This window comes from Pelophylax lessonae (assembly GCF_965119305.1).
Source record: "Pelophylax lessonae genome assembly, chromosome: 4".
Taxonomy (NCBI): Eukaryota; Metazoa; Chordata; class Amphibia; order Anura; family Ranidae; genus Pelophylax; species Pelophylax lessonae.
Window position 1 is genome coordinate 416,932,741 of NC_138771.1, and position 15,496 is coordinate 416,948,236.

The 15,496-nt window shown below is 37.2% G+C and overlaps 1 protein-coding gene across 1 annotated transcript in view; it reads left to right on the forward strand.

Annotated features, from left to right (window-relative positions):
• Positions 1–15,496, forward strand: part of GABRB2 (gamma-aminobutyric acid type A receptor subunit beta2) — a 672,214-nt gene that overhangs the window by 472,682 nt on the left and 184,036 nt on the right. Inside the window, exon 5 of the mRNA XM_082254879.1 lies at positions 4,520–4,602. Within this exon, the coding sequence (XP_082111005.1) occupies positions 4,520–4,602 (83 nt within the window). The remainder of the gene's footprint in view (positions 1–4,519; positions 4,603–15,496) is intronic.

Here is a 15,496-nt window from a genome sequence, read left to right on the forward strand (position 1 = left end):
AAATTCCCGTCACACGTATGTTGGAACATGTCCTGGAAAATGCGACCGCTAACACGTTTCGGGAGTCAAGCTCCCTTCTTCAGAGCTCTATATATAAAAAAACAGTTTACACAGTATCACGGGTAATGCACTAGGTGTTTGCGCCTCCTTTTCCTTTCTTTTATTCAACTGACCAAGCCTCTCTTTCAGACTTTCTCCAGTGCTGCTTCCACCAGCCCTGCACAGACTTGCCCCTCCAAAGCAAAGTGTCACACATTGTCTTCCACGCTTACTCCGAAGTGTACACTCTTCTTAAAGACAAAACAGAAAAAAAAACCTTATACTTACATAGTACAAACATAAAATAGCTTTGATCACAAGAAAAAAAAAAAACTATTCAAAAGTGTACAGTTTATTCGTACATTCAAAATGGGCCAACTGATAGATCTGATAAGGGCTGTCACTCCAACATGGAATCCAACAGGTTATGGTCCCTTTCTTCCACAGAAACCTGGCTCCCACTGTAACCCACTGCATTTCAAAGGCCAAAGTGCTAGGTTTTTTTTTTTTTTTTTAGGGGAAGAAGGTGTTTTGACCTTCACAATGCATTGAGTTATAAAGCCTTGCCATCATTGGTGTACTTCTGTAGTAAAGCTACAGGCAGCCATGCTATCACATTGGGGAAATTTACTAAAACTGGAGCACTCACAATCTGGTGGAGCTGTGCATGGTAGCCAATTAGCTTCTATCTCCAGCTTGTTCAACTAAGCTTTGACAATAAAACCTGGAAGCTGACTGTTTCTATGCAGAGCTGAACCAGAGTTTGCATGCTCCAATTTTGGTAAATCCCCTCACTGTGTAACTGATAGCATCCCCTTTGCAATCCCAAGGCCACACCTCATACACTGCTTAGCATTGCTTGACTAACAGCTTCTAGAGCAGGGATCTCCAAACTACGGCCCTCCAGCTGTTGTGGAGCTACACATCCCACAAGGGCATTGTAACACTCTGACATTCACAGACATGACTAGGCATGATGGGAATTGTAGTTCCTGAACAGGAGGAGGGCCATAGTTTGAAGACCCCTGTTCTAGAGAAAGGCTGGTAGTCAGCACTCTATTCTTAGCTTGGTTTGCAAATGGCCTAGTACTTCCTAATACTACAGCAATATCACAGGCAATAATAATGCATTGGCTTGTCCATGCCCACAGCCCCAACACTGAGGACAGTGATGAAAGCATGAGGTAATTAAAGAAAAAAAAAATATTTAGAATACACTATGCTTATAGTATATGTTACCACACACACTGCATGCTTGGGAACTGCAGTATTTAGATGCATTCCCTGCATTAACCCCACTACCCCCCCCCCCCCCAAAGTCCTCTATCAATCCAGCACTGTGCCCAGCTTTAGCTCTTCTATCCCATCTTACTGCGCTCACAGGCTATACTAAGAGCAGTGGGAGCCGTGGGCTCCCGCTACTGCCAGTCAAGTCAAGTGAGGAAGGAGTGGGGGAATGTGGCTGAGCTGCCCTGTGTGTGTCTATGAACACACACAGCCCAGGTAGGGAACACATCTGCAAAGGTGCCACTATAGCACATGGCTTGCTTAATCCACTCATGAGGCAATGAGGTAATGACAAGAACATATATGAACATAACATCAACATTTTTTTATTGAAAATGTTAGGTTATATACAATTTAATGAGAAAGAACCAGTGTGGGTCAATAAATAAAACAGTTTACTATTCATAAAAAGTGATGAATGCATTATTGAATTTCTTGTACATGTTCACACTTTTTTGTATCTTTGCGTTCCACTTTACTTAGGGTTGGAGGAATGGTTTGTAATGGCTCCTAAGTCCACATATGGACCCACTTTTTTATGGTCCCTACTAGAGTTACCCTCCTAACTGGTTATAGGCATACTAATAGCTTAGGTGTTTGTATCAGTGGGGAGAAATGTCTTCAGTTAATGTTTGGTTAAAGCAAAAGTAAAAAAGAGAAAGCTGATTAGCGGATGAGGCTGACATTTGTTGTGGAAAACCATAAGCTGTGAATTGTCCTAAACTGGTTTAAATTTTGAACATGGTAGATCAGTTAGCTAATGCCTAATTACAGTACAGATGTCCTTGCTCCACTATTATATGAACCATAGTTTGGTTTTTAAGGCCATGATCTCCAGTCTCGTATTGACACATGTGATTTTCAGACATCTGTTCCAAAAAGTGACACTAAATAAGGTAATAATAAGTGACTGAAATCTCTGGGAACAATTTGAATAAAAGTTTGCTTAGTGTGATGCTTTCTGTGTTTATAACACCTGCTACAGTTTTATAATAGATTCACTCTGTAGTGTTAGCATTTTTAATGCAGCATTAACATGCAGTTTGATAGCACGCAGCCTAAATAATGGAGCATTCATCAAAGTAAATTATGCACAGTTAATCAGTTTTCATCTTGCAAATTAGTGAGTGCTAGTTTTAATTTCATGTATTTAAAAAGGGATGTGGGTTATTCTTGACTTAACAGTTCATCTTTCACTCTTTGATGATGGATAGAAAGTATTTCAAGCCTTGGTTCTTGGTTAGCATGTTTCCTTTAGTTTAGTTATATAAATGTATATATAGATCTTAGAAAAATAAAAAAATAAAATATATATATGTGTGTATATATATATATATATATATATATATATATATATATATATATATATATATATAGATATATACAGTATATATACATATACAGTATGCAATTTTCCTATCTCTTTTTACATTTTACCCCTCCTATTTCTTTTTTCTAATTTCCCTCTTTTTACTTGTTTCTCCACCATTTCTTTTAATGGCATCTTTGACTTTGCACATGTTCGTACCCCATCACAAGAGTCCCCGTGGGTAACATAAATACTACATTTTATTGTAAAAAAAAAAAAAAAAAAAAAAAAACTTTTTGCTCCCTTTTAAAGTATTACTAAAGGCACAACTGGAGGGGTGGGCAAAGGGTTTGAACAACTGTCATTTTTTTCTTTCCTGTCCATTTTCCTGTTTTAAAGATTCACCCTTTCTAATTGTCCTGATCACATGTGTCTCTGGTAATGAAATTTAGGGCAAATCCAACATTATGAGTTACACCAAAGCAGGAATACAGGATAAATCTTCCAATGGGAAGATTTATACCTGTGACAACTCTCGAAGAAATAATATTTCTCACTTGGAAACATTGCCTTTCACTTCCTGTTGGGTCCATAGGACAGGAAATTAAGGAAAATATCCCTGATGAAAATTGGATGGAAAAAAAAAAAACTTAACACCAATTTTTAACCCTGCCCTTCTCTAATATTGTATATAACTGCACGAATAAAAAATACAGTTTGTATTCAAACGTGATCTGGTTTACCATGGACTTCACCTTGATCTTTAGTTACTCCAGTAGGCACCCCTTCCTCTGCTCTAAACATTTATTACAAAGGGAAGTACTTTAGCCTAAAGTAATTTCTCCATGAATTACTATGGAGAGTTGAAAAGGGGAGTGTGACAGTGCAACTTAATGTGAATTTATCAGCTTTGGGTAGACTAATAGTGATAGAATTGACACTGTTAATTCTGTTTAAAAGCCTCTTGGATGTGCATCTTAGTGAACACAATATACAGGGATGTGGGAAATGATTATCAACACTGACACACATACAGCTACACAGGTTGAACTGGATGGACTATTGTCTTTATTCAACCTCACCTACTATGAAACTATAATTATAACTTAGGTGTGGTAAGGTCTGAAAATAGTCAAAGAATACCAAATAATTATTATTGTTTTATTATCATCATTATTATTTGTTGATATATGTTTTCAAAGGGTTTTGTTATTATGTGTTAAAGCTAGTTGTACCATATGCAACATCCAATATCTGAATAGCATAGAATTAAACCTTCACACAAAAAAAAAATTGTTTTTTTCTTCTGAAGGAAAATTCACTGATTTGTTCTTACCGTTTAAAATAAAATGGCAAAAAATTATTTTCCCCTTCCTTTCACTTAAAATACAGCCCTAAAAAAGGTTCTATTATCTTCTGCAATGCCTTTTGTTTTGACCATAATGGGCACTTTCATTCATTCTTGGAGCAATCAGTGTCTTCAAACATCATTCAATAAGCCTTTAATTAACATGTCTATTATATGGTCAACTTTGAAAGCACACCGCAGACCCTAATTATTTCATGTTAAAAATGTATCATTGTCATGTCCTAAAGGTTTCACTTAAGCTTGTCACTCATTCTACCAACACATAATGAGTGTCAAGTCTAGGTCATGTTGACCTGGTTAGAAATATTGTGTTTGTATTGACCAAATGACTTTATGTCAGCAGAGTCATTACAGTTCTAGCTTACTGTATCCAGCGCATGATTTATGAAGATGAGCATTTTATGTCAAAATGTTTTGCTTTCCCTTTAATATTGAATAATTGATACAGTACTTTCAATTATACACATATTTCCTCCCTTTTGTAGTAATTAAAATGACTGTCATTATTTTTCTAGGATTACAACAACGGCAGCATGCATGATGGATCTAAGAAGATATCCACTAGATGAACAGAACTGTACATTAGAGATTGAAAGTTGTGAGTAACATTTGTGTACTTTGAATATTTTACACAGTGTTGTAATGACTGCTAAGGAGAATAATTTCAGTATGGCAACAGTAGATCCTGGGTTCTAACTATTAGTGATGCTATCTATTTCTTCAAAGTTATCTAGTTCCTTTCCACTATACTATAAAACATACTTATGTGTTAATTCGATTTAGCCTAATTGGTCTTTGTCTAAACTTTGATTGGAAAAAATTGCATTGCAAACAAACGTTAATATCCGTATGTTGGGTGAACATAATATAACTGTTCAAAAGATCACCACTAGTTGACATCAACTCAACGGAACTTGATAGAAACAAATCTTATGGCCCTGTGGCTTATACCATTATAATAGTAGTCTTACTAGGGCTTGACACTTCTTATTTCTTCCCACATCAGTTGAAGATACCTTAGCAGTTTCAGGTCTTCACACTACAAACTCATTTAGCTGCATTAATAAGCTTACATTAGCAGGAGTACTATAGCACCATAAGTAAAGGCAATTCCACTACTGGCTGGTAACACTGCCTTGCAATATGCAAATGATGAGCAAGTCAGAGGATGCTATTTTCTAAGGTTGTAAGCTGGTATTCTAGAAAATATGTTTTTTTCATGAGAAACATGTCTATTCTACTGCTACTTTTTGCTATCCTGTCAAATTCTGTATGCTTACTTACTTGTATATACAGTATGCTTTGCATTTATGTGCTCTTTTGTATGTTGTGCTATTATATCATTATGATAAATCCATACTGAATTAACTGAAAGATGTTTTTGTATGCTTATGTGTGTACATATCGAAGAGATTCGTAGTAACATCAATTTTATCAGATAGAATCAGCTTGCAAGAGCTTTTCTATGTTAACAAGAGTTATTTGGTTTGTCATACGGTGTGCTATGTCTGTTCTTTTGTTAGTTTATAAAAGCAAAGTACAAGAATACCATTTTAAGCTAGGTTCACAACAGAAATGCTTTTGAGACACATGCTACATTCGTGTACATTTTAAACAAATGACATTGCATTGCTGCTAGGACTTAATTTGCTTCAACTTAAATGGTAAACTGCCAACCAGTATGAAGGATTTATTTTTTCAATGTATTGCATTGTTCATTGTGTTAACAGGTCCTATTGAAGCAATGTTTTTATACAGTTTGATGGTCTATCTATCTATCTATCTATCTATCTATCTATCTATCTATCTATCTATCTATCTATCTATCTATCTATCTATCTATCTATCTATCTATCTATCTATCTATCTATCTATCTATCTATCTATCTATCTATCTATCTATCTATCTATCTATCTATCTATCTATCTATCTATCTATCTATCTATCTATCTATCTATCTATCTATCTATCTATCTATCTATCTATCTATCTATCTATCTATCTATCTATCTATCTATCTATCTACCTACCTACCTACCTACCTACCTATCTATCTATCTATCTATCTATCTATCTATCTATCTATCTATCTATCTATCTATCTATCTATCTATCTATCTATCTATCTATCTATCTATCTATCTATCTATCTATCTATCTTTCACTTTGGCATGATCAAACTCTAGAAAAGCATGTAGAATAAAAAAGTCAATGTAATGTAAATATTTATGTTATATAACAACTATAGATATAAAAATAATAGCATATAATAAAAAAAAATGTAGTCATTCCTCTGCTCCTGAAAACATATTTGGCCCTTGTCAGACTTTTTCAAACACTTTATGCAATTTTTTTTATTATTTTTATTTTTTTTTATTTATCTGGTTTCCACCCAGTCTATAACAAAATGACAACTGGGCGTGCCTCTCGTCGATCTGGGGGGGGGGGGCTGTTGTTTGCTGTCCTCTCCGATCTCACTACACAACGGCATGATCTGTCACAAGCTGCATCCACTGGACACAGCTAATGACTGATCAGTGTACCAGCTCACTGCTGGTACCATGTGACTGGCGTGACCAATCACATCAGGTCACATGACAGTTGTAAGCAATACATACCTTCCTTTCATGACATCCATGACATGTGTACAATTGTATTGCTAGCTGTGATTGTTCAGTGTGTTCACATGGTACAGACAGAGCCAATCACAGCCCATATGTACCATGTGATTAGCTCTGGCCAATCACAGAATCTAAACAAAACAAACTGAATGAATCTGTTTCATTCTGTAAAATGCTTGCTTATAGCAATGTGATGCAATGCTATAAGCAATCATAATGTGTAATAAAAAATAATACAAATCCTGATCACTTCCACAGAGAAGTACAATGTTACTTCCTGTAACAACTTCCTATTGGGTCCACAGGGCAGGAAGTGAAGGAAAGTATCCCTAATGTAACCTGGATGGAAAAAAAAAATTAACACCAATGTTTAACCTTTCCCTTCTCCAATATTCTATATATAACTGCAAAAAAAAAAAATCGTATTGTAACGGGATCTGGTTAACCATGGACTTCACCTTGATCTTTAGTTACTCAAGTAGGCACCCCTTCCTCTGCTCTAAACTATGGTAACATTATATTTCTCTGGTCACAGTGTGTTAAAAAAAAAAAAGTTAAAAATCATTAAAAAAAAATGTAATACAATTTTTTTTTTAATTATTATAATTTTTTTTTGTACTGTCAATAGTCAGTCAGTCATATCTGAATTGTGATTTTTTTTCTTAATTTTCCAAAAAATGATGAAAAAACTTACAACTTCAAAAAACTCACCATGCCTATTTCTACCTTGGATTGTCTATTTTTCAAATAGGGGGTCATTTGGTGGTTTTTGTACTGTCCTGGCATTTTCGGGTCTCAAGTAATGAGATGCCGTCCGTACATCAGGATTGATCAGTTTTCAGATATACAGTATACCATAGTATAACTTTCACAGAGACTAAATAATATACATTGATTTGGGTTATTGCTGTCAAAGAAATATACAGTATACACTTAGACCTAAATTTATGAAGAACAATTATTTATTTCCAAAATTAAATTTTTTTGTTTATTTAGCAAAAAGTAAAAAACCCAGTGTGATTACCACCAAAATAAAGCTCTAGTTGTGGTACAAAAATGGTACAGTGTTGCATGACTGCGCAATTGTCCTTCAAATGCGACAACACTGAAAATTGGCCTCGGCAGGAAGGGGATAAAAGTGCCCCGTATTGAAGAAGTTAAAAACAAATGCTTTATTACTGTACTACATGCTGAAATCCAAACAGCTCTAATAGACAGCAGAGTGTCCTGGGGGACCAGTTAAAGCTTAAAGTAGTTGTAACCCTAAAAAAAAAAAAGATCATGTTCCTTTACAGCATGTTAAACTGCATAGTGCTTCTGCGGTATCATTTGTCCCTTTCTATGATGTAATATACCTGGTTGAACCTGCCTGTGCTGACCACAGTAATCATGGCTGCTGATCCATGATACCATGGTCAGGTTACATGCCACTGTAATCCCACTGCATTCTCTCTCCCCTTCTCTCCCCCTCCCTCTCTCGCTGCTCCTTGTCAGCTCAGGAGTCTGTCATAGTAAGCTGTCTCCTTCCCGCACCACCCCTCCTGGTGCTATTTCGTCTGTAATAAATTTGTGATTTACATTCCTGCCAGCCCCTTTGCAATAACAAGATGTACTTCACAGTGTGTGTGTTTTCTTTTTTTTTTTTTTATTTGGCAGCTAAATGCCTTTGTTCACATTGCCGATGTGTGGTCACATGACTGCCCAGCTGACACCAGAGGGGAAACTTAGCCTATCCCAACATAGTCTGTAGATCGGGGAAGGAGAGCGGCAGGCAGTTACATGACCGCACATCAGAGTTTTTTTTTTTTTTTATTGCAGAGGGGCTGGCAGGAATTGGAATATCTGACTTTACTTTAGAGTAATTTAGAGTAGTTGTACAGCCTCCTCCTCAGTACTGAAAATTATTTTTTCTCTGCACAATGTGAGCTTCCTGCACTGTTCATTAGAATCTACAAAAAGTCAGATGCTGACTTATTTTCTGGCTGGTGGACATCCAGCATAATCTAACTCATCCAAAGATCTTCCAGATAGGTGCACTTTAAGGTTTCACCCCTATTGCTATCTCCTCCCCATTAAGTGGTTCGATTTCATAGCCAGCATTAAAAAAACAAAAAAAAAAGTGTAGTATCTTAAACATCCAAATTTATTTCACTCATGTAATCAGAATACTCACAAAAGCTGTTTAAACAAAAGCTTAAAAGGTTTATAAAGAAAAACATTTTTAACATGTTCTACCTGCTCTGTGCAATGGTTTTGCACAGAGCCGCTCGGATTCTCCGCTTCTCGGGTCCCCCTGTGCTCCAGCTCTCTCTCCCTTGCTGAGTGCCCCCATAGAAAGCCGCTTGCTATGGAGGCACTCGTACATGCTTGCTCCTGAGCCGGCTCTCTGTGTTCATAAGACACAGAAAGCGCGGATCAGTCCTGCCATCCACTCCCATCTCACTGGCTGTGATTGACAGAAATGGGAGCCAATAGCTCTTGCATCTCAGGCAATAAGGAGGAAGAGGCCTGGGAGAGCCTACTCTCTTGTGTACATCGCTGGTTCGAGACTGGGTAAGAATTAGGGGGGCTTAGGGGGAAGCTGCAAACTGAAGGTTTTTTACCTAGTTATGAAGGTAGGAAACCTTTAGCCTTTAAAATCAAGCGTATAGATATGCTGGCAAATATATACAGAGAAGAAAGCGAATCCCCTTTGATGAAGTCAGAACAGACATGTAGGGCAAACCTGATACTGGGCGTCAGTAGGAACTTTTGCTGTTTCTTTAAGCTGGGAAAGACTGGAGTGGCTAGCGGTCAGTGGCTTCTCTGTTTCAGACCATTGCTGGAGATGCCTGGAGGAACAGGGGACTATTCTTCATATCTTATAGTCATGTATAAAACTTACTCTCTTCTGGCTAGGAATTAAAAATATTGTGTGAAAATGCACTGATTTTCCCCTCCCAGATCATCTTACATATTTGCTTTTACATCACTCTTTGATCCTGATTAAAAGGTATTACAAACCTGCCCCGAGCCACCCTCCTAATGATGTGGATTCAGAGAATGGAGGAATTGTGGAAAATGGAGTATCTTTTTCTCCCCTCAAAACATAAACATAAACTGTACTTTAAAGGAGAAGTGCAGCCAATGTTTGTTTGGCTGAAAACATGGATCACAGGAGTCCAGTTAATGTTGCACACCTGTAACCCAGTTTTCAGCACAAAGCGGGCTGAATTCACAGAGCTGGTCCAGGCTCAGGCAAGATCATGACCATGAAGTCGGGATCCACCCACATGCCTGGACTGGCACCCGGCTCAGCCTTTCAGGGAGCTGATGCTGCATTAAACTGATGCTGTATCCACCTAGGTAAGTATAAATGTGCAATAACCCTATTTTCCCTACTTCTCTTTTAAGACCTGATTCTATTAGAATGAGTTTCTGTATTCATATGAGGACAAGTCCTTCAAGCTGAATCTTTGTGAGGGAGCCAACCTGGCTGCCATGCACGCACAGAAAGAATCCATATACCGTATTTTCCAGCGTATAAGATGACTGGGCGTATAAGACGACCCCCCCCCCTAATTTTCATCTACCGGTAATACTTATACTTAGGTTACCTTGGCGATATTATACTCGGCGTATAAGACGACCCCCCATTTTTGGGGGATATTTTTGAGGTTCAAAAGTAGTCTTATACGCAAGAAAATACAGTATTTTTTTTTATATATGTACAGTATTTATATTCTTTTTTATTCTGTTTATATTCTGTTTTATTTTTCCTTACCGTTTCTTATTTGCTAAGTCCCTCTTTCTGCCCCTTTTTATCTCATAACCCTCTTTCTGTAAATTCTTCTTTCTTCTTCTGCATGTCTAGGGCCATCCTAATAACAAAAACTAGATTCAGCATCTTGCAGAGAGATTTATTCTAAGACTTCCAGTACCTCATATTGCTATTATACTCTTTTTATCATACACTTTGTTTTACACTTGGATTTTTCACGTAATGCTGATGAGAAAGAAAAAACGAATTTAACCTTGTATTTCATTTTGCTTTAAATTGGGATTGTTATTTTAGATGTGATTCATTTCTGCACATAAGGAGGTTATGCTCTCTTCATTTTGTACTCTGTATGCGGGGGTTTGAACTAAAAAATAAAGAATTAGAAAACAACAACAAAAATCAACAAAAAATATCATAAAATTGGTGAAGAGAGCCTGTTTGTTTTTGACAATATTTGATTGCTTAGCTGCATGTCCTTTGCTTTTTTTACCACAAATGTAACAAGGACAAGAGAGGGATTTGAATATTTGTTAAGAGAAAGAGAGTTACTGCTATGTATGAGAATGGGATAGGAAGAAGTTAAGTGAAGTTGCATGGGGACAACACCTTGCGTGAATCTAGCTGCAAGAAAATAATGCCACAAGTTGGGTAGACCTAAGCCACCTTGCAATTGGGGTCTATATAACAACTGTCTGCCAAATCTAGGTTTCTTACCCAAGCAGATGTTAAGTGTTTTCTGCATACCATCAATGGCTGGTTTAGAAGCATAGATTGACAAGGCTCTGAAAAATTATTAGGGGTAATATAGACATTTTGACTGCCATGACTACCAAGACATGAGATATGTTATGTAGACCATTGATATAATAAATTCTTGATTTAGGTGAACACTGGTGAGTAGTTAGAAAAAGTATAGTAAGTGCGATGCTGCAGTAAGCTGAATACTTAGGGAAGAGAGTATTTGCTTCTACCAACAAAATTTGAAATGAGTGTGAATAATTTTAGTAGTGTATTTTGGTAAATTGATTGGCATAGCTGCAAATTTAGGTAGATTAACACTTAAGCTGGATACACACTATCCAACTTTTGTTGGTAGATTTCCTTCAGATTTACCTTTTATATGTAGTGCAAGGGCCTGCCAGATTGCATACAAATTGAAAGTGTTTAGGTTTGACCTCATATTATATGGTTTTGCTAAGTCTAAAGGAAAAAAGTCTTCAGAAAATCTTATAGTGCGTATGGCCAATAAGGCTGGAAATGTCCTGGAAAGTCTTTAGGCTAGAGATAAGATTAGGAAGAGAGACCACTGGGTCCAATAAAAACAATAATACATTGTCACAGTCTCCTTTGATGTAACTTTAATGTTCAAATTGCTTCTGATTGCACAAGCCAGAGGCTCGATGGTAAGCGCAAAAAGGGAGAAAGGAAAGGGGGCACCCTTGTCTTGTTCCTCAGCCCATGGAAAAAACTCTAAATTACATCCAGGAAGCTTTATTCTTATTTGTGGACCATAATACAGAGCCTGAAACCCATTCACAAATTCAACTCTAAAGGTCAATTTAAATAATATTTAATGCATGTAAGTCCAAGTCACATTATCAAATACCTTGTAGATATACAGACTGAAGGAAAGTACAGACCAAGAAAATACATTTGTGCCTTGGATGATGTTCATGGCCAACCTGTTATTGTCTGGGAAAATTAAAGAAGTTCTAACTGACACCATTCTGTTAGCCAACATCCTCCCAAATATCCTTTGTTGATTACTTATAACTGAAATTGGACAATAATTTTGAGTTAAAGTATGATCCTTGTTGATAATGGCTTAGGGATAAGGGACATGCTGGCAAACAGCATTTCAACCAGAAAGTCAATGTCCTGGAGAACAAAATTAAAGTGATATTAAAGTCCATTTTTTTTGGTTTAAAAAATAAAAAATGTAATGCTTACCTGCTCTGTGCAATGGTTTTGCACAGAGGAGCCCAGATCCTTCTCTTCTCAGGTCTTTTGCTGGTGCTCTTGGCCCCTCTTCTCTGTCGATTGCCTTAAAGTATGCAGCTTTCTGTAGGGGCACCCGAGCCGAGCCGCTGCTCTGTATGTCCAGACATGGAGCCGTGGTTTGCCCCCCTCTCCTCATTGGCTAACTGATTTTAATTGACAGCAGTGGGGTGTGGGTGCCAATGGCTGTGTCTCAGCCAATCAGGAGGGATAGTCCCAGACAGCCGAGGCACTTTTTCACATCACTGGATCTGATCGGGCTGTGGTAAATGTTTGAGGGGCTGAGGGGGGACTTAGGATTGCATTAGGATAAAAACCTTCTGCCTGTAGAAAAACTTTAAACAGACTGGTTCATTTTGGGGTGCATAAGGGAGCAAACTGCTTCTAATATGACATAGAATAGCAATCTGGCCCAGGTGCCTTGGAAGGTTTTAGGAGTATAATAATTTATGCTATCTAAGAATTAATGCATGGGGCATTCAAGAGCCACACCTTCTGGTTAGTTAAAGAGGGAAGAACAATCCCATCCAACCAAACCCTGGAGATAAGGCCAGGGAAAGTTATAGGTGAAGCTAATCAATTTTTGTAAAAAGAGGTAAAGATCTCCAGTACCTTCCGCTTGTAACAACTTGTCCCTTCATATTTTGGAGTTTGTAGACATGCAGGAGCTTTAAAGAGTGGCAAATGTGAAAGAAGCTATGCAAAACAATTATTGCCTTAGACCACCTTAACGCTTTCTCCATTTTTTCTAAGGTATAGTGTCAAGAACCAATTTTTTTCCATGTGATCTGTCTGAGAATTTCAGATTATAAAGCTTATTGAGGGCTTTAGTAAAAGAACAAATCTCAGATAATCTATCTATTTATTTCTGCCTGTGGTAATTCCAATAAGATTTCCCCTTATACCTGCCTTATGAGCAAAACATAAAGAAGAGGTTGGCATTTCATCTTGGTAATTTAGCTGAAAATATTCTTCCAATTTATTGGAAAGCTTTTGGAGAATATCCCAATTTGATAAAATGCAATTGTTCATTCTCCATGAGTAGAGAGTAGAAGATAGACCAATATGAAAAAGCTTATAAGAAACAATTTGGTCTGACTAAGGACATACATGTAAAGAAGCAGATTTTGAATTAGCTAGAAGAACTGGGGAGCTAAAAATATAATCCAAATGTGCATAGCTATTGTGGGGATGGAAATAAAAAGTGTACTATTTAGTCCCAACATTATGAGCTCTCCAGGAGTCTACAAATTGGAGCTAGTATAGAGATCTCAGTAGGGATTTAGGAAAATCTTTAGCAAGCAAACAGCTTTGCTTCTGTCCAAAAAGGGATGGGCCATTAGGTTAAAATATCTCCCTATAATCAAATGAGTGGATTCGTATTGTTCCAAGAGCTCAAAATATTGCCTAAAGACTGTGCCATGGGACTCCTTCTGGCATAGACACTAGCTAAAGTCAATGCACAACCAAATGGTGATCCTTATATTATGATAAACCTGCTATCTGGGTCTTTATACATATGTTGAACCTTAAAGTACAGTGAGTTTTGCACAAAAAATGGCAACTACAAGATTTTAAGTGGTAAAAGTGCTAAAAAAAAAGCTCTGTCTGTAGGTCTTATCAATATATCTCGGATGATTAGCTTCAGCAAAATGTGTCTCTTGCATACAGTTTATCCACTTGCTGTCAGCCCAATCAGTGTAGGCAAAGCGACATACTCGTACATTGCTGCACACTTCTGGGTTTAGGGCATGCGCATGCATGCCTCCCGCCCAGCAGCTGCTGTGATTGTACACAGAGGGAGCCTGTCAGTGAGTCCCAGCCAATGATTCACATTCAGATGAACAACACAGCGCTCTGTGCAGAGGGAGCAATCTGTCAATTTCTTATCTCTGCAAAGATGACAAATCTAGTGGCAAAATCGTCACACTTTACACACATTACACATAGTTAGGCACACATTTAACCCCTTGATCGCCCTGGATGTTAAACCCTTCATTAGTACAGTGACAGTGTATAGTATTATCACTAAATACTGTATTAATGTCACTGATGATGTCAGTGGCAGCTAATCAGTTCCCCCCAGCATCAATTAGTGTCATATTTAGATCCACGCTATCGCAGTGCCATTATAAGTTGCTGATCACCGCCATTAGTAGTATAAAAACAAATTACAGCATATATACCATCGTTTGTATAACTTTCATGCAAACCAATCAATATACATGTATTGGGATTTTTTTTTTTTTTTTTTTTTATCAAAGACATATAGCAGAATACATTTTTGACAAAATGTATAAAGAAATTAGATTTTTTAATAGAAGAAAGTTACAAATATTGTTTTTTTTTTCTTTCAAAATGTTTTGTCTTTTTCTATTTGGCAAAAAAAAAAAAAAACCCAGTGGTGTTTAAATACCACCAAAACAAATGTCATTCAATGCGTTTAGAGAAGAAGAGATTTAACCTCAGGCTACGCAGGGGGTTCTTTACTGTAAGGGCTACAAGACTGTGCAATTCCCTGCCACAAATGGTAGTAACTGCGGGGAGTATGGCTACTTTTAAAAGACTCTTGGACGTACATCTCAAGGATCAAAACATTCAGGGGTATGGGAAATGAATACGTCCACACACACCTATACAGGTTGAACTGGATGGACTATTGTCTTTATTCAACCTCACCTACTATGTAACTATATATGTAACTATTTGTGTGGGAAAAAAAAAAATTGTTTGGGTACAGCATTGCATGACCACGCAATTACCAGTTAAAATAGCGCGGTGCCAAATAGCAAAAAATTGCCTAGTCATAACAGTGGTAAAATCTTCAGGAGCTCAATTTGGTTATATCAGCACTTAACTGTTTATAGTGGTGGAATGCTTTTTTCACTTGTGAAGGGGATTCAAACCCTACACGTCATGTGAGATATTCATAACCCTTATAGAGTCAAGTACATATTGTGTAATGTAGAAGGGCAAAAAATTTGTGGCGCTGCCATAAGTAGTACAGATACAACTGGGAAACCATGTTAGCTTGAGATAATAACAGACGTTTAGAAGCCTTCCCGTTGAGAAGTTGATCCAATCTTTTCTAACATCTGATGAGATATTTACT